Here is a 24,968-nt window from a genome sequence, read left to right as displayed (position 1 = left end):
GTATTTGCAACTAAATAATATTCCTGTTTTTCGTTAAAACATCCTGAAAGATTATTAACTTTAATAAATCACCGTAAATAGCCTTGTGATTGCAGTGTTTACAACTATTTAGGCATAAATATACATGTATATAGTAAATAATGTATCATTTTAGCGCTTGACTGTAGAATTACAACACCAGTGGAAACAAAATCAAAATTCCGAGTCAACTTATTAACACAAGTAGTGATTTAATGGGCCTTTATGGCATAATGGAGATTGTTTGCTAGGTACGCCAGAAATCTACAGTATATGATGCTAATACACTCCGCAGCCACTATAGGTAACAGTGCACCAGCATAATTTGATGTGATCAAATAGACAAGCCGCATTTGATAATATATTAAGATAAAGCAGCCGTATAGCAAATTGTAGGTTTCCCAAGCCCGGATAAATGCAGAGGGTTGCGTCATCTGGCTTCAAACTTTGCCAAACAAATATGAGAGTTCATTCAAAGAATTCCATACCGGATCGGTCGTGGCCTGGGTTAAAAACGTCTGCAAGCGGCGCTGTTAACCTACAGGTTGCCGGTGGAAATCCAGCTACTGAGGGTCGAAGACGAAGCGAGTTCTTATGTGTGTGGTGTCAGGAAAAGAAGAAGTACCCTTTACTTCTTCTTCAGGAAGAAAAAGCGCAGGGGCTTCTGCTGTATTTAACTGACACAGTTTTTGTTGGGTGTTGAGCTTTTAAAAATGTCCTTTATTCATTCATTCAGAAATTCAAAAATATTCCTTTACAGCGCCATCAATGCATATTGTGTCCCGATGTACAATTTAAAGAATGTTTAGAAAGGCTCGTCATGGATCAGAACTTCCACCAATTCCTCTGCATGTGTCGCCTCAGTAGTTGTCCTACACTTAACAACAGACAAAAATCTGGCACTTGTCCTGGTCGTGAGGTTGGTTTGCCTTTCAAGAGCACCACTTAGGACTGAATGACACTCTGCTTGCCCACTTTGAAGCTCCTCTACCATGGATTCTGATTGTCCACCCCTTCCACTTGGTTGAGGCAATGCCGCGCTGTCACAGATGACACCAGAAAACTGTCAAGATAGCACGTTATGCCAAGCAGATACAAACCTCGATCCATATTCTCCCGTATGCTTGAATCGGAGAAGGCGTGCACCTTCTGGTCATATGCGCAATCCGGGTGTAGTAAGTCTAGTGTCCCGGGAAGGTGAAACATCATATTGCACGTTTTGATCCGGTCAACTGCCCACTCACAGACTGCCTAACGGCTGTAGTGAGTCCCTAGCACATTATGCCGAGGGCCAAATGTCGACATATCATATTAATTGGCGGAAAAACAATTCAACGCCAGCTGACTTTGGTTTCCGCACCTGCGAAAGGCATTTCCGCTTCGTTGCGGCTGGCGGCTTGGATTTTGTTTGAAAGCGCCCCTCACAAAAAAACTGCGGCCATCTTAACGGAGCGATGGTGAGTTAGAGTTTGAATCTTTTGTTTGTATGTTATCGATATCATTGGTGCTCGTGAAATGCGTTTCAATGAAAGCGTGGTTGTTGGGCGACGCGGGTCAACAACAGCTGGTTCACTCACTTTTGTATTGATGTATTCACACATTGATGATCTTAAACATTAAAGTGGGGAAACTAGGCTATACTATTCTATACTATAGCCTACTGTAATCTTTATCGTGACATTTCTAATACGTTGCCAACTTCTGTCATTATGTTTTCAAAATTTCAAAGTTTGAGACAACTTGAATGAGGAAAAAAAAACTCTTCCTCCCCGTCGGGGAATCGAACCCCGGTCTTCCGCGTGACAGGCGGAGATACTGTCCACTATACTAACGAGGAACTGATGCTTCATTAGTCCCATTATCACATTTTTATAGACATCCAACATAAATTTTCTTTTTGTAAGTAGAAAGCGGCGGCATGGTTAGAGCGTCTGCCTCACAGTTGCGAGGACCGGGGTTCAATCCCCGGCCCTGCCTGTGTGGAGTTTGCATGTTCTCCCCGTGCCTGCGTGGCTTTTCTCCGGGCACTGCGCTTTCCTCCCACATCCCAAAGACATCCATGTTAGGTTAATTGACAACTCTAAATTGCCCGGAGGTGTGCAGGTCAGTGCGAATGGGTTGTTTGTTTGTAGGTGCCCTGTGATTGGCTGACAACCAGTTCAGGGTGTACCCCGCCTCCTGCCCGATGATCGCTGGGATAGGCTCCAGCACGCCCGCGACCCTACTAAGGAGAAGCAGCTCAGAAAATGGATGGATGGATGGATGGATGTAAGTAAGTAATTATGAATATAAGCATTTTTAAAACATTTGAGCTGTCATACAGACGCTCTCCATCAGACCTGATGAAGCAAACAATGATTGTGATTAAAAAGGAAAACTAATAAATGTGAAGAAAATAAATCTTGCTCTTTTTAAGTACAACACGGGAATTGTCATATTTTGTGGAAGTATTTAGTTGGAAAGGGTTTGGCTTTCGGCGAATATGTGTTTTCCCAAACGACCACCAGAGAGCAGTGTTGAGTTGACCTTTGCTCCAGCAACGACCACGTGTTGGGTTTACTTAAATACTGTTACTTGGCCAGGTCATTGGCCCTCTGCAAGTAAGTAACTAGGAAACCACTTCTGTAGCAATCTGCACACATTCATTCCTTTAATACTCAGCATCTCTGGTGAGTACATTTTATTTTGGGTTTTCGATCGAATCCAGGTTAAGAATCACTCGTCCACAAATGTACTGAAACCAGTGCAGCCGAGAGAAATGCTGCAAAAGGACCCCCCTGTACAATATACAGAGTTTCACTTATTTACTTTTGTTTAGTCTGAGTGACGAATGTTCATATGTTGAAACAGCGCCTGTCCAGTTAATAAAGGTTCATGAAGCCGGCAGAGTCTGAAACAGTTTGAGCCGAGAAACAAAAGTACTGTAATGCGCTTTACACGTCCTATGGGAAAGCTGTTTTTAAATTAGAACAACAGCCTGACGAAATAGACCGCGCACGACTTTGTACTTTCCCCTGTAGATGCAATAGAACCGTCGTTTTATTACCTGCGAAGGTGAGAGGCGGGCGTCGCGTCTTCACAGCGACTGAGACGTGTCGGACCATTCGCCTGGGGTTCCGGTTCTATCGAGTGTGTTCTTGCAATGTTCTGTGGCACAGGCAAAGCTTTAAAAACAGCAGTTGTTGTGAAGCAACCGTCCTGTACGCGTGCTCGTGGGAGGTTTTAAGACCTGAGCGGCGGTGGGCTCATGGAGGGGGTCTACAGGGACATGATGGTCAACACGGGCTAGCGTGTGGTTCAGCCTGGTTAGTCTGAGCAAAAGCTCATCCACTAAACTTTCAAACTCCTCCAGGTAGTAAGTCTGAAAACACAAGGGTGTGTGTGACCCGGGCTCATTTCAATGCTCAAGCATCTTTTTAGCTTACCTTGCGCTCCACAGCGGGCCTCATTGATCCTTCGCGCCCAGCGAGCTCACGGACCCTCCGTCGAATGTAGCCGCTTAATTCCGTCAAAGCGCACGCCTCCTTTCTGCTTCGACGCCTTTTACCGCCTGCTGAGGACCTGACGGCCGTCATCTGAAAACAAAAAAACCAAAAAACCAAAAAACGGAAGCAGCGCTTGTTGGAAGAAAGCAGTCATCCGGGACCAACAATGGTGATTGTGAGGCACTCGTACCACAAGAGCGCACGACAGGCAGACAGTTCGGAGGCTTGGGGATGAACGTTCATAATGGAGGAGACCGCCAATGGCCTTGGGGTCCGAGCTGTTACAGAGCAAAGTGTGAAGGGAGCGTACAACCGGCAGCAGGAGGACAGCTGACACCTAGGACAGAAAAATAGAAAAGAATTGACCTTTATTAGTTACCAAATGGGCAAATTCCAGAGAACAGGAAGAACTTGTCCTGCTCGTGGCGTCCATTTCGACTAAAGTGATCAAATCTTGACGGGCTGAGCTCATTTTTTTTTTTTTTTTTTTCGGGAAGTTTGTTTGTGTTTGCTAGTTTGGGTGTGTTCAACTTCCCGTCTACAGTTTTTGATATCAACTTGGTATTTTTATGTGCGCGCTGATGATGTTATATTGTATTTATTATATAATGTGTGAGAGTCACACAGTATCAATGTTATATTTAACTTCATTAAAAACATGATCAGTAAGTTGAATGTATTTCCGTATACTGTATTTTGTTCTCACGGCTCCAGACAAAAATCTGCATCTGGATGAAACATTACATTCTCGTATTATCCTTAGATCCTGCCCGAGCTTGGCAGAGGTCTGTGCCCTCGTAATGTTCTCGTTGAAAGCGGCGGCATGAATTCCAGTACGCTTACGAGGTTCGGGAATGAGCAGGCCAAGCGGGTCGCGGAGCCGTTTAGCCTCAGCGTGGTCACGCACTTGACAGCGAGGAGGAGGAGGAGAAGACCGCGAAGCGAGCGAATAAGCTGCAAAATATCCGCAACAAGTGTCAGCAATGTTGTGCGCGCACAAACAAAGTTAGCCATGGTCTTCTCTCACTTGTTCCCTCGCAGCCAGGAGGCTGACATCCACGTGTTGCTTGCCGTCGTTCCTCTGCAGCAGCTCCACGACCTCCGCGGCCTCCGCAGAGCGGTAGACGTCATGATAAGAGTATATGAAGATCACTATTCGTATCGTTGCCTATGGAGACACCAACATCAATATCACGAGGTGAATTTGACACTTATTTTTTTATTGTTCTGACAGTTCTGGTCCCTTTTAAGCACACAGTTTGTTTTTTTTTGTAATTTATTTTGAACAACAAAAAGAATGGGCGATCATTTGTGTTGATCATTCCAATGGGGAAAGATGATTTCAGATGCAAATGTTTTGAGTTACAAGCTTGCTCACGGAATCAATTCAAGTCCCAAGTCAAGGAACCACCGTGATACATTTTAGAGAGCTATTCATTTACCCATAAGTTTCATACAACGCTCGTTGTTTTGTTTGCAGTGCGGGATAACAGAACGAAGCTGTGTTGAGAAGGGTAAGATAAAGTTTTAAAACACTGCAAGCTACAACCGTAATGATTCATCTTTCCATTTTCGAGAGTATTCGATCAACCTAACATGCGTGTTTCGGGGATGTGGGAAGAAGCTCGAGTACTTGTAGAAACCGCACGCAATTACTGGGAGAACGTGAAAGCCACATGAGAAGGCGAGATTCGAACCCTGACCCACGACTGTGAGACAGATGTGCTAATGACTAGTTTTACCGCCGTCGCTGGGATAGGCTCCAGCACGCCCGCGACCTTCGTGAGGATAAGCGGGACAGAAAATGGATGGATGGAGAAATAAATACCCGGGTGTATCATAATAGTATTGTACACCCTGTGATGTAACACTTGCATGCAGCCAGTCGGAGAGTGCTGCGCGGTATCCCATCGGGCCTTTCTGCCATGCAGTGCCAACTTGGACGCAGAGATGCAGCGGAGACAAACAGAGGAATAGCAGCTGGATGCAAAGGAGAAACAAATGTAAGAAACCAGAAGTCGTCGAATCGGGTGTCCTGACTTTCTTATTATTTGGTGCTCGTTACCTGGCAGACAGAGACGACATAGTCCCAAACAGTGGGTGTGTGGTAAACCTTCGCTGACTGGACTGTGGCTGAGGTCGACGGGGTGCCCGCGGGGCTCTGCTCAGCCAGCAGGGTCACAGCGGTGAACAAGTCAGGAGCAGGGCTGTACAAGGTGAACTGCGCCTTCCATACCGTACAGCCACGACAATGCGAGGCCTTCCGTCGAGATGTGGCGTCAGACCTAAGGAAGGCGCAGGGGCACTTTCGCTCGGCAAATCAATCAAATGTTCGTGTCGGTACATTATGTTACCTCGCGTGGCCGAGTCGAACCGCGCCATTGGGTCCTACGTTGCAGCCCAGGTGTGCGCACGGAGGGCATGTGGACGATCTTTTCTGAAATAATTCCAAATGTGGAGGGAAGACGCATGAAATTCACCAACGCAAGTACGAGCGTGATATTTCATTGAAACCACTTCAAGTCTTCCGTTCAGCTAACGTTGACACTGGAAGGCCAGATCTCAAGTGTGTGTGGCAGACACCATGCTGCCCAAAGATGTGATTGAGTTTCATAGAAACGCATTCAGCATTATGGAATTGTGGTAAAAACAATGCTGGTCTTTTTTTTAGGAAGTCTCATTATCATAATCATACAGGTATGTTATTTAAATCTACCATGAACCAGTGTTTTATTATACATACCCTGCAGAGCTGCGTCGTCCATACGACGGGCTCTCCGATCAAGACGTATGATCGTTGGAAGACGTCAGACTATTGAGCCACGTTTATGCAATGCGACAAAATATGAATCGGACAAAAGATCACAATTGCCTGCTATTTAAATGGTATAAAAAAGGTCAAATTAACCTTCATTGCAGCAGAGGGATTCTTGTACAGTAAATGAAGCAAACTGCTCTGCGTCCACTTCCACCAGTCTTCGTATTTCTGTATGGGCATGAATGAAGGCTGCTCCCCCCCACTGCGATAAATATCAAATAGTGTCAATTTGCACCATGTACAGTGTTTACGGAACAACTTTGTCTCTGTTTTGTGACGATTACACAGCAAACTGTTGTCTGACGGCTTTATGGAGGCGGTAGTGGTCGCTGAATGAGCTGCCGTGGGAAATGCACGACATCAGGAGCAGCAGAGCGACCGAGAAACACAAATCCCTGAACGACAAAGAGATATGGGGACTTGTTAAAGAACTAGAATAGCAGCCCCAAGTCAAAACCAAATCATTTGACATTACATCAGCACCAAATTGAACAACACGTGGATAGCAATTTGCTGCATATTTTTCAATTTGGCAACAGAAACATTTCAGCAGATGCAATGATTCTTATTTTTGTCTCGCAAAAAAAAACATGGGCAGCAGATAAGCTTGCTCTTAACATCTTGTCGCCATCTTGACTGCCAACCGCCGAACGGTAGCATTAGCGTAGACGCGTTCCGACAACACACGCGCTCACCTGAGGGTTTTGCGAATCAAAGCCTCACGTCTTCTGTGTCCTCGAGTCGGCCTCAGCTCCGCAGCAGTCGCCGGACACACAAGACGGAGAAATCTCGCTCGGTGACGCTGCCCAAGAAGCTGAAAATCACAAATTATTATTAGTATTATTATTATTCATTCGTTTCAATGGTAGATTTGTGGTCACAGATTACAATGAAACGGAATGTTGTCGTCACCTTTTCGACGTCTAAGCATCTCTCTGATTGGAGTGCGGAAGTGCGCTGCTCTTCTGCTTTCAAAAGGATTCCGGACAGACGATGAAAGTCTACTCTATTTCTGTACCAAATGGAGACAGTCACACTGACTGCGAGGATCTGCGGCAGCAAAGGATTATTGTTGTGAATGTATTATTCAGGATGGAAGTCAAATATGGGAATTTATTTCGAGGGGAAAATTCTGTTCTACCACAATTGGCTGGATCACGAAGTTGCATAACAACAAGGAGATGAAGAGAGAATGTAGCCAAAGTTGCGGCTTATTACTGCCGAACCTGGACAAAATACATGTTAAAAAACTCACTGGACACATGCACAATATATATATATATATATATATATATATATCCCTCAAATATTGTTCACAAATCTGTCTAAATCTGTGTGAGTGAGCGTTTCTCCTTTGTCGAGATAATCCAACAATCGCTTTGCATAACCAAAGAATGTCTGCACAAACTGTCCGAAACCGTCTCAGGAAAAGCTCATCTGCATGCTCGTCGTCCTCATCGGGGTCTCGACCTGACCGCACTTCGTCGTCGTAAGCGACTTGACTGTTTATATTTTCGTTCGGTATAAAATTCCCCATCACGAATTAATTTTCTGCTCAATATTACAAAGGTTAGCAGTGTATACAGCAGCACTTTCCCTATAGACTCCGCTGAAATGTTCAGCCTTACAGAGGCTGCGTTAAAGAATGCATATTTGGAGAAACACTATCTCTGTAAATACTGATATCTACTAAAGCTAATGTTGTGGAAGGAAGGTGTGGACAATTAGTTATGCAACTATACTGTAAGTATAAATTGCAAGTACCTGAGTCCCAACAGTGCCGCGAGCACTAGACCAGCAATGGACAAAAGCAGACACAGCGTCCAGGCCGCATAGTAACACCACCGACATGCTACTTTCCTCCATCTCAGCTTGTCAAAAACAAAAAGATGTCTGCTGTGTTCAAACCAGGCTGCCCGGTCAAAGCAGCCGCTTTCACTTCCACCCTTGAAAAAGGCTTGTTCTTGAAGGCCCATCTGTTTTGGAATAACGTCTGTCCGGAGTCCACTGTCCTTGTTGTGCACATCCTTTGTGACCATCTTATCCGCATCCTACAACGAAAATGAAGAAGGAATGCTTCAAAGATAAAAAAGGGGGGGGGGGGGGGGGGAATCGGAGTCAAAGAGATCCCGAGCTTTCGGAGATACCGCATAACCTGATATTTCTTCTTGAAGGCTTCCGTATCGTTCACTGCAACGATATCCCACGGAGAAACACAGATTAGTGACAAAAACTGTAATGGAAAGTTCTTTACTATCGTGAGATAAACTTCACCTTCCCCGGAGTCCTGGTCAGTCTGTGTTCCTTCCTCTGCCATCACCAGCTTCACGTCATGCATTCGAAAAAGGAGCGTTATCAGTGTTGCCGTGGGCAACACCGACACCGCACTTAATACTCCGGTTGTCAGAGACACAGCCGATACAGCAGTAATGCCCACCTCAAAATGTAGCTGTCAGAAAGAACTTGGGCATTAGAGATCTATTAACAGTTCCACACAAAATTGTGTTGTTTTTTTTACTGTTTTAACTCACCGCTTCATCCATTTGCGATATGATCAGCGCATTGACACACGCATACCCCGCAAATAGAAGCAGGCATACGCTAAGTCTTTGCATATGCGTGAATGAGTGCGGCTGAGGGCAGCTGTACACAGACATCCACATGTGGAAGTCAGCCAGGTCGTCGCACAACCTGAGGCGTAACATCTGCGGGCACAGGTACGAAGGTCACGCCGAAAACGGAGCCATTGTTTGATCTTAAGGGTCGTAGCGTACCTGAGCTCGGCCTATCGCGCGAGTGCAAACACGCAGCATTCTCCCGACTCGCCCGTCGCCTTTGCTCACGGACAACCAGCACTGGCTCGCAAAGAGCCATGTTCGTGCCTCCTTGTTAACTCGGCCCACCTGAAGACACGCAAGATGCGTGGCCTGGCATGACAGAAACAATACAGTAGGAGAGCCTTACCTCACGTATTTCCACTAGTTTGAGGTAAAAATGTGGGGAAGGTCCTGAGTTGTCATGCCAGATGTGCACCCCCCACACTGGACCCAGACTATCCGCTGCACTGCGATGACAGTGAAACCCTTATTTATGTTCATTTTCGTGTAAACGTGTTTATCAGTGATATTTGAATATGCTTGGGTGTAACCTGAGTATAAAGGTGTCTCGTGAGTTCCTCCTGAACAGAGTGCATCCTGGGACATATAGTTCTCTAGTCTGCGAGATGCCGTCGCCTCCGTGCAGTGCGATGTAAACCTGGCAAAACACATGATTGAAACGTTGAAATTCCACTAAGAGAGAAGTCTGCTGGCCTTATGTATTGAATGACTCAAAACAGTTTTACATCTGGTCTTCTTTAAAATTCATCTTCAAATGCAATAACAAAGACCGTTTTAGTTGATGGATAGACATTGGGGAAGGCCTTGTTCTGTTCTCGTGTGATAAGAGCCATTCGGTAAAGAAGTAACGAAGATGATTACCTTCGCACTCAGTCTGTGCGCAGAGCAGAGGCCGGTGTGGATGGTAACGGCGTAGAGGTGGGGGTCCGATCGACAGTTGTCGTTTAGGTAGTGGACGCGTGGATTCTGCTCCGAGATGACGTCTGCTCTCCTGCATTTTGCAAACGCTGGGATGTACAGACACGTAAGCAGCAGCACGACAACCAGGACAGTCGCATCAGTGGACTCACTGAAAGGATGAACGACACAAATGACAAATGTTATTGTTTCTGTCTATACAGTAGACTCAAACAAATCCATGAAGCACATTCAAAATTGTTATAAGTTAGCATCAAGCATAAGGGTGTCCGCACGTGCACTTGGCACCAGGAGACCCCAGGTCGCAGTTCGATGATCGACTTTGTGGTCGTGTCATCGGGCTTGCGTCCGCATGTCTTGGACACTCGGGTGAAGAGAGGGGCGGAGCTGTCAACTGATCACCACCTGGTGATGAGTTGGCGCCGATGGTGGAGGAAGATGCCGGTCCGACGTGGCAGGCCCAAGCGTATTGCTGGGAACGTCTCGCAGAATCCCCTGTCAGAAGGAGTTTCTACTCCCACCTCCGACAGAACTTTGCTCATGTTCCGGGGAGGCGGGGGACATCGAGTCCGAGTGGACCGTGTTCCGCGCCTCCGTTGCTGAGACTGCCGACCGGAGCTGTGGCCGTAAGGTGGTCGGACACCGACGGTGAGGGATGCCGTCAAGCTGAAGAAAGAGTCCTATCGGGGCCCTTTTGGCCTGTGGGACTCCCGAGGCAGCTGATGGGTACCGGCTGGCCAAGCGGAATGCAGCCTTGGTGGTCATTGAAACAAAAACTCGGGCATGGGAGCAGTTCGGTGAGGCCATGGAGAAAGACTTCCGGACGGCTTCGAGGAAGCCCAATAGAAGACTTTGTGTGCGGACATGTCGTTTACTTGGTGAACTTGAGTCAAAACATCACTGTGGTTACATTGGATTGGTCCAATGGCGCCCTTGCGGAAGTCGAAAACAAAATTCTACAAATGAATCGCGCATGCAATAATTGATCAATAAAAGTAGCTAGTAGCATGTAGGCAATTGTAGTGGAGTACAAGGAATGTGTTACAGTACTGTAAATACTTCAGTAAAAAATATGATGCATTAAAAGTACTCTGCAAAGTACAATTTATCCCAAAGTTTACTTGAGTAAATGTAGCAAAGTAAATGTCGCGAGGTCCTACCCGCCTCTGTTGGTATGTGACTCTCTATTGAACACAACCAAGGAGAAGCTCACCTGAGGAATGGGTCCAGGTCGGCTGCTTCAAAGCTACTCTGAATCTGCTTTCGCACAACAGTTAGCGTCCTCAACTGGTGACAACTGGGACAGAGACCAAATGGCAAGTGAGGTAGCCTTTTAACACATTTCAGTGTGTTAGAAGGAATAGCCTTTCACGTACCTGCAGTTGACAGCATCGGTTCTGTCTGCTTGGTGTGTGCTGCAGGCCAGCCGCGTCCAGGCCCCCTTTGGGCGGTCCAAGGACAAGCACTGGCTGGCGTCCACCGCCAGAGTGTACATGATCTGGCTGCTCAGATGCTTGTGTCTGACTGGCTTACCAAAGTCACTGTTTAACAACGCCAAGTAACCAACCCCTGGAGCTAGATTTGAATTCATATTGAGTTTAATCCACAGCAATTTGACGGCAAGGAAATTGATGGCTGGGATAAAAATCTACCGTTGAGGTAGGATGGTGGCAGGGTGATGCGAGTGGTGTTGGTCTCCCAGAGGTGAATCCTCTGCAGGTGGTGCATGCTTGGAGCTGGCTTAGCAAACATCCTGCCACAACAAAGAGGCAATGATTACCCCCGCTGCAAAACATGCCACTGCAACAATACTGTACCTGAAGAGCAGCATGATGGGAAATGGCTGGTCGAGCGGCAGCATGAATGCCACACTCAACTGGATCGCCTGCTGTAAATGCTCCTGGGTGATGTTGAAGCTGTGGTAGTTGATGGAGTTTCGCAGGAGGGTGTGCTCATGTGCAGAATCCTTCTATGAGGCACAAGGTCACATCAGCAAATATACTCTCTACTAACATTAGTGTTAGTAATAACGCAACAGAAGCGTTAGTAGAATTGCTCGATCTTTTGCTCTCATCACACCGACGTTATCAGTAAAGATCAAGCTAACTTGCTACAAATAAGCCACGTACTTTGTCTTGTCTTGGTTGCATCTCCACAATGATTGGCTGAACAAGCGATCGAAATGAGATTTGTCTTCTCGTGCTGCATTTATACAGAGTCAAGTCAACCACTGGTCCACTTATCTGCAAAACAGCCCAATCAATTGAGAGCGTTGTATTGCTGAGTCCGAAAGCTTACATCTCCCCGCTTTCCTCACCCTGCCAGGATAGGGGGCCCGGATCCAAGGCGAGCGCTTGAGTTCAGCAATGAGGCTGAGCACACACTCTCCTCTGAGAGAATGGATCAGGGGTGCAGGTATGTAAAAGACCGCCGAGCCACTGCTAATGACTGGAATTGACAAGTTCTGATGCGCACTAAAGAGAGACAAGAGGCCACCTCTGACCCTGCGCTCTTGGATTCTGCTCAACAAGGTATGCTTCTTAAAAAACAAAAAGAACATTCCATAACCGGAGGGTAAATAAGATTTGCAATGTTAAAGTGTGACCTCTTACCAGGATCAGCTCAGATGCAGTATGTAGAATATTTTCCACAAGCTGCTCCAGCTGCTGTGTCACGCGCAAATCACCACCGGCCGCGCCTGTGACATCTTTTCCTGGATTGACTCCAGTTTGTGGCTCGAATGCCGTCTCGCACTGACTCTCAGCAATGTACGATGTTTCGGCTGCGGCGTCACGAGCGGTGACAGCGGCCTCCAGACTGTATGATAACACGCTTACCAGTGTGTCAAGCGTCCTCCGGTCCAGTCGGTACCGCTTCGGTGCACTGGGTCGAGAAAGCGTCGCCGAAATGGCTTGCACGTGAGCTGCCACTTGTACGACACTCGCTAATGTGACCTAAAAAATGTACGTCAAGTGCTCTTTCAGTCAACATTTCTTAGTGCATCTTTGAGGAAAACGTTAAGTTACCTGTCTTGTAACTTGTAAAAGGTCTTTGAGAATGTTCATGTTGTCTACCATTGAGTCCTGCCATCCAATAACATGTTAGAATGCTTTAAATAATGGACAGAGAACAAAGAACATACGGGACCATGTAAAGGTCTCAGGCCACCACTTGGTTCACTGTTTAGAAAAAAAAGCCGTTTAATTGTAACGAACATCAGGCTAAAGGTTCATTATGGCATTAATGGGACAGTCCACCCCTCCGAATGATAATGGTACCACCTTGTTCATCATCCTCCATGAACCAGGAAGTTGCCTGTTGACAACAAACAAAGATGGCATTCGCCAAATATTTTGCATTTTTGTAACAGTTCGACCTTGGTGGAGTTCTGCGGGAAATTCTAGTTGTATAAGAACATTATAGCGTTGCTTAAACCAGGGGCGTCAAACATACGGCCCGTGGGCCAGAACCGGCTCACTAGGGGTGCAATCCTAAAAAAAATGTTTTCGGCCTTCAGACGTTTCTTTGGTAAGAATAATTAAATGCTATATACTTCCATGGGAATCTTGCAATAGACTTAACTAATGAAATTACATGGAAAACTTTATGTCACTAAAACGCTTCAAGGTGGTGTTTTTGGTAAGATGATTTTTTTGGGGGAGCGTATGCACACTTCTGAGGTTGCTTAGTAAAAATGATTTTAAAAAGTCATTAAACCTCAAACTTTTCCAAGTGTGCTTGTTTTGTTTCGCATTCAAACAAAGGGAAAACATATTATGATGTATTCTCATATTAAGTGCGGTATGATTCTAGTGGTCCAGCCCCCCCTTTGACATCAGTTTGACACAATGGTGACCCTATGAAAAGAAGTATTGGCACGCCAGGCCTTAACACCAGGAAGTAAAAATGATGTGCCTGCTTGTTTTTCTGTGTTGTATCACAATACTTATTATGGCTGTTGTGTCGTCTCTGTGTACCTGGTCACTGCTTTCCAGCTCGCACACAGTGCAGATGAGCACGCTACGTATACGTCTCTGAATGCGGTGGTCTGCCTGCCCGTCCAAGCTGAGTCTATTCAGGATGCCGGACAACAGACTCACATAGTTGCGAATCTCCGCACTGTTCCCAAGTACAATCAACGCAGAGAGGTTCTTCAGCCCTGACTGGGACCTGGAAGCAAAAAGTGCAAAAGGGGCCAAGGTCAGACCAAAAATTTAAAAAAATTTAAATATTGAACATACGGTACTACTGCTCTTACAATTCCACATCAGGATTGTTGGCGGAAACATTTCTGAAGAAGCTGGGCAGGACTTGTATAGTTACAGGGCAGACTTTGCTGGACGATCCATACATGCTACTTCTGATTTGTGTGTATACAGTGACTATAACAAGACAAATAATGACCCAGTCAAGCGCATGCGCAATTCAGTCCGTCGTGTGTAGATCTTGATTCATTGGATTGCAAGTGTTACCTTTATAGTCATCATTGGGATGTCCGGATGGAAGACTGAAGTAGTACTCAAAGTTTCTCCCCCGGTACAACATCCTGGGAGGTTCGCTCCCAACACTGAAGCTGTACTCGTACAGCAAGTCCTTCAAAACACGCCATATACACATTTTGTAGACCTAGGTTAAAAACTAAAAAAGGTACTTAGGTAACTCTTTGTATTATGACAGTAGAACATGATTTTACCTCTCTCCCTGAGGTGCAGAAGATGCTGAAGTGTGTGTATAACTCCACTCCTTTGCTCGGTTGCACCTGGCATGTCATTCCTTTAGGGACAGGCTTTGTTCTCAAGAATAGTTGCGTGCGGCCCAAAATACTCCTTTGAGATTCTTTGTTTTAACAAAAAAAACAACAAAAAAAAGCCGTACATAGTTATCAGACTCCAGTTATTTTAGCAAAAATGTCCATGACGAACGAGGGACTTACTGGCGATGATCTCCAGCATGTACATGCTGCCTGGCTTTAGACTAAAAGGTCTGAAGCTGAGTAACGCGGAGGAAACTCCTGCAAAATTGTGACAGCCTTATGAAGAACAACGACCACGGATATGAGAAGACATTTTCTGCGTGTCGCGTACCCGTGTAGGTGTAGGACGCAAACAACCCCGCCTCTACCAAGTCTCGAGGGAGGTCGAGCAAGGTTTGTTCCCGAATCACCTGCCCGGGGCTGTACTCCAACAGATTACTCCCTTCGGGGTCATGTGACGCTGGGTTGAACGACAGGTCATCTCCTGGACTCGAGGTCTGAACATCCACACCTAAAAGTGCAGAAAAACTCTTGAGTAAATGGCCACAACATTCGGTAGATATATAGTCGGTCATTCCTGTCACGCCGGTCGGCACCGAGGCCAGCAACAGAGTCTCTCCGCTTCTGTCTGTCTTTGGCCATCTTCTCGATGGTTCCTCAGCTTTGACGGTGATGTTGTAGCTCTTTCTCCATGGCCCTGCGCCGTGTTAGCTTGGGCCTGCCTCTCTTGTTTGTCCAATGTAATGCAACTCTAGGGTTTGCTATTGTTTTCCATTCTATGTACGTGTCCAGTCCTGGTGCACCTACATTTCTGTGATTTTATAGTGTTCCTAGTTGATTGTTCGCAGCCGCTTTTTCCGCTGAATTGGCCGGCTCTTCTAGGTATACGCTCTTATCTTTTCTCACTACCCGTTTCGCTTGAGTATTTATCTTCTTGTACTTAGCTTCTCGATGTAGTGTCCATGACTTTCTTTTCAAGCTCTCTCCTATCATCTGTGACTTTCCATGTTTCCAAGTCCACCCGTTCTTTCTGTTGGCGATTCCAATTTTGTGCAGTAACCAAAATATTATACATCGTGTACCTGTTGGTCTCCCGGCTGAGATTCCTGGATCTCCTTCCTCTGTGATTTGCAAGGGCGCGTCATAATCTGCATCAGAGCAAAGGCTTCAAGACACACTGGCGAGACTTGACAATTACATTCGACAAATGACGACATCCACTCGGAACACGGAACATTGACGATACCTGTTCCATCTCTCGTGTCAGCACTATCCCAGTCTGTCGAGGAGTCGTAATCAAGAGGAAGTTTACTTCCGATCTCCCTCTGATCCAAATGGACACTACCATCGACAGCTATATATATATATATATAGCTTTAATTAGATCTCACTCAATTTTATTGTACTTTATTTTTTTTAGATTTGATCAGACTTTAGATTAGATCCGATTTTTATGCAGTCTCACCTGTTCCTGCTGGATCAATGGTGGTTGGAGAAGCCCCATGGACAGGTTCTGCCAAACCTGTGTGAGGAGTATTTATTTTTTTTTTAACTTTTTGATCACTTTATAGTTATTATTGTTATATATTTTACATACCGGCGGACATGGATGTGCTCTCTCTAATGGTGGCTGGGGCACTGAGGTCAACCATATAACAAAATGGGACTAAAAAAAAGAGAGAACACAAAATGGAGTAATCTTCCATTAGAGTCATCCATCCATTTTTTTTTTATACTGCTAATCCAGTTCAGAGTAACGGGTGAGCTGGAGTTTATCCCATGTGATTTCGGGCGAAAGGCGGACTAGCTTCTGGACTGGTCAGTCGCACATACTGCACAGAGACACACAACTATCTGACCTTGACACCACTATGACTGAGTGGGAACTAAACACATCCTGCCTGGATTGAAGTCAGGCGAAAATACCACGACGACATCAGTGACTCCAGCTGAATAGGATAAACATGATTTACCTTCTACTACCGGTTTGGAGGAAGTATTAACCATGTGAAAAGTCCAGATGTACTGGGTGCTGTTTGGGGGAACCTCACAGCCTTCACATATGGCTTTGACTGAGATCGACTGATCCCAGTTTACTTGGTCTCCTTCACACTCAGTACAGGATACTGTTAACCTCCTGGATTGGAAACATTCGGAGAAATGTTACAAGTGGGACAGAGGCGAAACGCCGACCGGCCACTTTAATGAGCTAAATCAGGATTTGTTCAATTTATAATTTGTCAATTGCTGTCTTTTGTGCCAATGTGATCTGCAAAGCCTACACCGGAGCCATACTTGTCTCGTACCCGACGACATTTGGCGTCAGCGTGACAAATGCTTCCGTCAACGCCGACAGATTTCCGCTGTGGACGGTGAGGGTGAAGCGAAACTGGTCAAAGTTGTCTTTGAGGGAGCTCGCGGGAAAGGCGAGCACAGGAGAGTAAGTAGCAACGTGACGGTTGAAGCAGGAACTCTTGATCGAGCTGACCGGTTCACACGTCCATTTGACGCTAGAATTCAAATGACATTTTCATTCAAGCCAAGGCCTCCTTTCAATTGATATGAAACATATTCAAAGGGGTGCAGAGTTCGCCCACCTGACCGGATTCATAGGGAAGTCAGGATTGTAGGAATGCCGTCCATCCAGAGTTACCATGGTGATGTTCCTGTTGTTAATGAAGATGTTGGTGCCGCCCTGGATGGAAGCTACAAGAGGGCTGGGCATCACTTGTATTCTCACACTGTAGTTACTGTACACCACACTGCCGACTACCTTGACCTGCAGAACATCGGCGGCTGTGAAATCAACACAGAAACTCCGCAAACGCGACACGCAATAACAACATTTGACCATCTGATTCTCTCCTGAGATTATATTTGAAGAACTATATATCTATAAATAGTTCCCCCCCCCCCCTCCCCCCACAAAATCACGACAACATGAAGCAACAACGTTAAACGTCAGACTGTCCAGACAAATGCACTCAATGGCGCGTCTCCTCGTCCAAAAAAATGACTTGTTTGAATTGATACCGTACATAAATACATTTGTGTAACAAAAAGGCTGAAGCGCATTGGACACCCTGCCTACTGCAACTTACCTTGGCTGTAGCAGTGTAGGTGTCGTAGTCTAGGAGATGTCCCGGAAGTACGAGCCTCTGCTTGTGAGCGTCGGGAACAGGCAAAATGTGGCCCGCGGAGTCAAGCATGGTCCATGTGTAATGGAGGCCCGTCGATATGCCACATTCGACGTCAGCCTCGTACGACACCCCCAGATGGAGGACGTCGTGTCTTCGCACCTGAGTGAATCAACGTCTCCTTAAAAGTCATTGCGTGATACGACAAGCGAATGGATGGCCTTACCTGTAGTTTGAGAGGGCCCGTGTTCTTGACAGGTGGAGGCTGACATGGGCGGTCTAAGACAAAAATGATGCTGCTTAGGGAGGCAGAACTAACCCGGTTGGACACGGTCACTTCCATTTGGAACTCTCCAGTCCTACAACCAGGAACATATCAGCAGGTCGGCGTGTACTTGATGTGCAACGTCACAACGAACCGGCATCCGCATTTTAATCGAAAGCTTTCTTCACCTGAGGAATACGTGCTGCTCAGTGCTTCGTCCCGGCCTTGTCGTCCCATCGCCAAAGTTCCACAGGAAGGCGACGTCGGTGCCGGAATTGACTCTGCAACTCACCGTGGCCGTGCGGTTCCGAAGAACAAAGGCTCCGTGGAACAACTTGTTGAGCTTCACTGCTCTTTGCACAAATACAGACAACACTCCAGAGGTGAAGGAGGTGTGGCCATCAGACAGCATCACTGTTACGTTGTATCTATGTAGGAAAAAATATCAATTTAACCTCGTGTTTTGCAAATACAATGCCATTTTGGGTGGCGTGCCCGCTCCAGGTCGGGGATGAGATCCTGCACCAAGTGGAGGAGTTCAAGTATCTTGGGGCCTTGTTCACGGGTGAGGGAAGAATGGAACGGGAGATCGACAGGCGGATCGGTGCGGGGTCTGCAGTGATGCGGACTTTGTATCGGTCCGTTGCGGTGAAGGAGGCTCTAAGCCGAAAGGCGAAGCTCTCAATTTACCGGTCAATCTACGTTCCTACCCTCACCTATGGTCACGAGCTGTGGGTCGTGACCCAAAGAACGAGATCCCGGATACGAGCGGCCGAAATGAGTTTCCTCCGCAGGGTGTCCGGGCTCTCCCTTAGAAATAGGGTGAGAAGGTCGGTCATCCGGGAGGACCTCAGAGTAGAGCCGCTGCTCCTCCGCATCGAGAGGAGCCAGATGAGGCGGCTGGGGCATCTGATTCGGATGCCTCCCCGGTGAGGTGTTCCGGGCACGTCCCACCGGGAGGAGACCCCGGGGACGACCCAGGACACGCTGGAGAGGCTACGTCTTTCGGCTGGCCCGGGAACGCCTCTGGATCCCCCCGGAAGAGCTGGATGAAGTGGCTGGGGAGAGGGAGGTCTGGACTTCCCTGCTAAAACTACTGCCCCCGCGACCCGACCTCGGATAAGCGGTAGAAAATGGATGGATGGATATTGAAGCCTCATAGAAGAGGTTTTATGTTTTAGGTGCAAGGTACCTTCCAGGAGCGTGGTATCTTTTGGTGACGTTCGTGGTGCTTGTTCTGGCATTTGTAGAGTCTCCAAAATTCCACAGAAACTCAAGAGGCTCGGGCACGTCGGTCACAGCCAGGAAGGCCACATCCGTATTTGTGGGAACGGCTCGACTTGCTGCATCAACGCTCACGGCTAAAAAGTGCGACCGATTTAACACAGCAACAGCGCATGCAAATACCTGTCACGATTCACTGAAATCAAATCCGTCAATGCAGTGGAACCGTTCACAGTGGAACGTGTGTCGGTGGCTTTCTCCTCACCCCTGTCAATCACGTCGGGAGCGCTGACACGCAGGTCGGGGGACGTAGGACGCGTCAGCACCTGCAAGTGCACGAATCAACATTCGCTACAGGTCCTGCCAAAGGCGTCAGCATGTGGCGCAATTGATTAGTTTGTCTCAGATTTAGAAAAGGTTACACACAAAGTTAGACTTTTGAAATCGTAAATGTTGAATGCGTTCATCTTTAAAAATGATTATTATTATAAACCTTATCTGGTTTGTCATATGAAGCGAGATTGTCGGAATTTTCCGACACATTTTCCGTTTCGCTTCTGCTTACTAGGGTCACGGGGGTGCTGGAGCCTATCCCAGCTGACTCTGGGCAAGAGGTGGGGCACACCCTGCACTGGTCGCCAGCCAATCGCAGGGCACGTATCGACAAACAAACAAACAAACAACTCACATTCAGGCAGGCACGGAGAGAACTAGGTGTGTGGTGTGTGTGTGTGTGTGTGTGTAACAAAAACATGTTTATCATGTATTTCCATGACATCATGTTTTGTTAGCAGTTTATTCTTTGTGTAAAGAACAAACGGTCTGGTTTTAATCCACTTTTGTTTCGAGGAAACCTCCAAGGCTCCTGTTGGTGCATTCATTCAAAAGTAACCACCAAAGTCGTCAAATATAATCTATATACTGTATATTATTTTGCAAAAGTCATTGAAATAGTTAAACCTCCATGACATTTTCAACAGGGCAATTTGTAATTGTAAGCAACTGCATTTCCAAAGTGCTCATTTCCCAACACTGCCACTCGAAAACATATGGTTCAAAAAACTGGTCATTATTATTTTTGTACAGGTAGAATGTATATTAATAATGATTCATTAGTATATACCCTTTTAATTGCAAGGTGTATGCTCACATACCAGGCTGCTATTCGGGCCCTCGCAAGTCCTCTCGACCCCCACCTCCTGGTCCCGCTCGCCGTGACTGAGCGAGCGGCGCAACTGGGCCGCTGGCCCGTCAGCCACGTATGCCCGCGGTGTGATGGCATCCCCCGCATTGGAAGCCTGCGTGGTCCCGCTTCGGGAGCTCTCCCGTGGGAGGAGGCGTCCGTGAAGCGGAGAGATCGCCGACGGCGGCGGCAAGACGCAGAAGCTCCGGGGGGGGCAACGCTTGGAGATGGGTTTGGAGACTGTCACCTCTAAAAACAGGACAGAAAAAGAAAGTTGAAAGTCACAAAAAAAAACATCCCAAAGAAGCTATCGGACACAGTGTTTTAGTCATGAGACGTACCGATTCCATGTTTGGCCGACGCCTCCAAAATCCGTTGATATGAAACTGCAAAGGAACCAGCATGTGACACGTTGACCTGCTGTGAACTTTGACACTCTGGGGTCCCACAGAAGAACTCCACAGTGATGTAAGCGGGTCCACCCAGTCCCGGAATCCCTGAAAAACACACACACACGCGAGCATGAAAAGAAAAGTAATAGCAATACATTGAATGCAATATGCACTTGTAAGATGCTTTGTTGTACTTCTTCTTGCTGTTGTTGTCGTGACTTTCAGCTTTTCCCACTAATACACTTCTTGACATTTTTTAAATAAATGACCTCGATAATTTGCCGTATCTGATACATTTGGAGTATTTATGTTTCTTTATTCTAATGCATTTTAGTTTTGGTTGCTTTTTAAACAAGTTTTACAAATATTTCATTTGACAAGGTCGGGGCATTGTTTTCACAAGATTCATAAACAAAATTACAAATGTTTATCAAGTCACACTAAAAATAGATATTCCCAATTAGCATACAATGCACAACGTACTGTAAATGTTGAAGATTGTTGACGTACAACAAATGCTATATGCTTCGTGAAACACTCCCATTATGTTTTTTTTTGAAGGTCTTTTGTTCCCGAGGGAGTTAGATTGTATTTTGCAAATATATCAAATGTTTGGTTTTGTTATAGATAAACATGAAGCTATGCGCATGGTTTTTTTGTTATATCCATTGACACAAAACAAAACAAAACACCTCCCCCCCCAAAAAATCTCAACAATAAAGCTATATTTCTTTTCACACAGGAGCGTTACTTGAAGCGTCCTCTCACCTGTGACCTGGTCGAGGCATCCCGCCAGTTTCCCGCAAACTTCCAGGACAAAAGCCTTCCCGGCGTGCGACTTCTCCTGTGGGATCGACACGTGCATGTGGCGCAAAATCGGTCCTTCTCTCCTGCCAAGTGGCAAATTTCCCGCTCTTAAGAGAGCAGATCACCCAAAGAAGTCAAACAGAAATGCTGGTAAAGAAAGGACATTCAAAATAATCCCCACCTTTGCCCTCGCCTGACCTCCTGTGAGCCTTCGTTAGAGGAAGCGTTGACGCACGCATTCGCTCTCAAGCCTTGCAACTGACATACGCAGTAACACTTGTCCGAAGTTAATGCTGCGACATTGAACCTTACCAAAAACCAAAAAAAAAAAGAATCAATCGTTGAGAATCGGTGGAGAACATCATCAAAACAGAAATAGGAAACACGTTCCCCACCCCCAATTTAAAATGAATGACTGCACAAAATCTTATTTTTTCCCATATTTCCTGTGAGACAGAACAGCAGAAAAACGGCCTAACTCATGACTTGTTTCTTTGCATAAAAAAAAAAAAAGTTCAACCTTTTGAACTTATTCTCTCACCCTCCATCGAGGCCCGGGCCACAACGGGATAGCGGGTCAAGCAGGCCGCCGGCGTCGACGCACCCGAAGAACCACCGCAAAGGGTCCCCCAGGGGGGCCGCCGCTGCTGCACACAAGCAGACAAGAAGGAGAGAGCAGGTAAAAGGGGCCATGCTGCGCACCCGTGAGAGCCGAACTCGTCTGTGGCAGTGACGCTCCCGGGAAGGAAGGGAGGATGGCGAGGCGAGGTGAGGAAAAAAGGAGGCGCACCTTCAAGTGCCTGTATGCAGTTGAGGAGAGCTACACGTGTGAACACGGCGACAAAGGGACTCAACAGCACTTCAAGACAAATAGACGTCTTATTGCTACTGTATTTTGGACCGTCACCTTTCAACTCTTAACTTGATGCTGTACTGTTTGCTTACATTTTCTCTTAGTTTGTCTCACCAGTACATTTATTTCCTACTTAATCATAACCATGTGTGTAGGCTACATATGCATTTAATTGTGTGTGTGTGTCTCGTGCAGTATGTTTTTACACAAACATACACACACTCAAAACAAAAGATACTTTGAACTGTAACTGAGGTGTCACTTTTATCATATATACGGTCAGACATGTACAGACGCGCACGCACGCACGCACGGGTAGAACTGTACGAATGTGAATGTTAACTTAAAGTAGTTCAAGTACAAGTTGTGTGACTCAATTGAGGATTCGACAAATCTCATCCCAAGCTAATCACGCGTCATCGATGACGTAGTCCACACGCAAAAAATGTTGGCCTTCAATATTGCTACATTTTTGGTTAACAGGTTGAAAATGATAAGGAAAAAAAAAACTCATTTGCCACTGAGTTATTTATACGTGGAAAAAAAAGAAATACAGAGCTCGTCGTCGTTGGGGTTCAGTGAACTCTCCCGGTCCACCTTAAGAGATCGCTTCCGGGTTCCCAGACGTCCCCTTTAAGAGGCGAGAGCGCTACTCGTGATGGCCGGCAGAGGGCGCAGTGAGACTGCATCATCTTCTCGTCTCGACCAGCAAAGAACCCAAGAGCGAAGGGACTCGAACCCGCGATCACGCTTCATTTTTTCATCAGGAACAATCGCATAATTGCTTGCGCCAATTCGTTTTGTCTTCAGAATTAGAGTCGCAGGACTCTCGCGCATTTCTTTACATTCACTTTTTTAAACCCCCACTAAAAAATAAAAAAACACACACAAAATAAATGGTCAGGTTGAATTAATTGCTTAGCGAATAAGGAAACCGAATGAACCCTTCATTACGAGTCGTTTAAAAATATTTTCATCGACATAATTAAATGTTTGGGGTGAATTTGCAACTCTTCTTCATCCAAACACTTGAAAATCGACGCATCACAACTTTAAAGCGCACACACCTACACTAAATGGCATTGGAGACGTGTTGGTGCGTAAGCGCCACCCCCCCCCCCCCCCCCCCAAACCCCCAAGCCCCCCCCTTTCCTCCCCCCGGGCCTTCTTTTAACTTTTTAACGTACGTGCTGTGTTTGAATGCGTTACAATTGATGAACGAGGGTGTCAACGAAATATTCCAAAAGCGCTGGAGAAAGTGCAAATAAATGCTGCCTCAGCATTTTGGTTCAGCCAGGTGACGACAAGGAAAATCACACCACTGTCGTCTGTTAAATCTTCTTGTGTTCCGCTTCATATTGCTCAAAATGGAGTGCACTTCACCAGTGCGAGCGTTGAAAGACATTTTAGACTCTGATCTGTGATGTGTTGCACGTCTTTCACTGACAAATTTCAATTTAAATATGAACATTTTTTGTTTGTTTGTTTTTCCTTTCACGTATTTTGATTGACATTTTATTTGTGGGGATCACAATAGCGACTTTTTTTATTTTGGCACAAATATAGAACAACTCGATGATGTTTTCCTATAAATAGCATCCAGCCATTTTATCCCGTAGGGTCACTGCTGTGCTTGAGGAGGGAGGTTACACCCTGGACTGGTCGCCAGCCAATCGCAGCCAATTTACCCTCTTCAATGAACTTTAAATGCGTGTTTGTTTTTTGTTTGTTTGTTTGTTTGTTGTTGTTGTTTTTGTTGCACGCATTCATATTATTCCATAAAGTGAAGTTGATTCTCCTGGAGGCCACCAAAGTCAACCATCTGCATGCGTCGCCCACTTCCAATAATCCGCAAAGGCAACTGGATTTGTCGTGTTTGCCCAAGACTTTTCACCTCATCCAAAAGGCTTCTTTCATTCTAAATAGGTGTCTCCCGCGCCTAAACATTTGAAACTGAATGCACTTTTTGAATTAAAGGTCAAAAGTCTCGAACAAACAAGAAACAAGACCCCCCCACCCCCTCCCCACCCCAAAAAACAACAACAACAAAAACAGAGCCACCTGGATTTATGCAATAGACTGCATAAAACCTCGGAAATGCAGTCGGACTGGATGTATGTTGTTCAAAAGAAAAATCGTGGAAAATGTCTGATTGCAATTCCAGGTGACGTCAACAGTGTGCGGACGCTCTTAATTGGTTCAATTTCATAAGGGGGATTTCGCCGTGACGGTGTTTCCTGCAACCAATCCGATTCATTTACAAGATTTCTAAAAGAATCGGTTAAAAAAAAAAAAAAAAAAAAAATCCCCCCAAAAAAATCCAAGTCATAAAAAAAGTCATCAACACCAAAGCATTTCATTGTAAAAAAATAAATAAAATAAAAATAACATAAATACTTGGTAGCTGGCGAGAGGCCCACAAATACTCAGTAAACATTGCAGTAATAAGCACGCGTTTGAACGTTGCATCACATCTGGGATATATTTAATATGGCTT

At 46.0% G+C, this 24,968-nt stretch overlaps 1 protein-coding gene and 1 non-coding gene across 2 annotated transcripts; both read right to left on the bottom strand.

Annotated features, from left to right (window-relative positions):
- Positions 1-217: 217 nt before the first annotated feature.
- Positions 218-23,055, bottom strand: LOC133470452 (polycystin-1-like protein 1). The gene is made up of 55 exons (XM_061758862.1): positions 22,160-23,055; positions 21,800-21,925; positions 21,580-21,725; positions 20,761-20,916; positions 20,391-20,668; positions 19,502-19,562; positions 19,205-19,373; positions 18,201-18,440; positions 17,974-18,106; positions 17,712-17,909; positions 17,208-17,389; positions 16,917-17,120; positions 16,584-16,747; positions 16,208-16,276; positions 16,076-16,132; positions 15,857-15,964; positions 15,693-15,758; positions 14,942-15,121; positions 14,791-14,868; positions 14,551-14,693; positions 14,330-14,450; positions 14,116-14,239; positions 13,835-14,027; positions 12,884-12,940; positions 12,470-12,811; positions 12,175-12,396; positions 11,987-12,100; positions 11,675-11,826; positions 11,510-11,610; positions 11,234-11,432; positions 11,071-11,154; positions 9,801-10,008; positions 9,470-9,576; positions 9,286-9,385; positions 9,096-9,224; positions 8,853-9,026; positions 8,596-8,770; positions 8,477-8,511; positions 8,086-8,372; positions 7,463-7,547; positions 7,234-7,371; positions 7,017-7,135; positions 6,606-6,716; positions 6,412-6,523; positions 6,247-6,315; positions 5,858-5,940; positions 5,569-5,788; positions 5,379-5,483; positions 4,531-4,671; positions 4,347-4,457; positions 3,694-3,840; positions 3,444-3,593; positions 3,248-3,379; positions 3,065-3,165; positions 218-1,058 (listed from the first exon to the last, which is right to left on the bottom strand). Exons 1-55 carry the CDS (start codon positions 22,309-22,311, stop codon positions 824-826), a joined length of 7,893 nt encoding a protein of 2,630 aa, XP_061614846.1. The 5' UTR covers positions 22,312-23,055; the 3' UTR covers positions 218-823.
- On the bottom strand, positions 1,784-1,855 carry trnad-guc (transfer RNA aspartic acid (anticodon GUC)). The gene has a single exon. It is a non-coding gene; the product is annotated as a tRNA-Asp (tRNA).
- Positions 23,056-24,968: the final 1,913 nt, after the last annotated feature.

Source organism: Phyllopteryx taeniolatus, chromosome 20 (assembly GCF_024500385.1).
Source record: "Phyllopteryx taeniolatus isolate TA_2022b chromosome 20, UOR_Ptae_1.2, whole genome shotgun sequence".
Taxonomy (NCBI): Eukaryota; Metazoa; Chordata; class Actinopteri; order Syngnathiformes; family Syngnathidae; genus Phyllopteryx; species Phyllopteryx taeniolatus.
The sequence above is the reverse complement of the archived record's forward strand: the minus strand, read 5'-3'. Positions and strand labels throughout refer to the sequence as shown.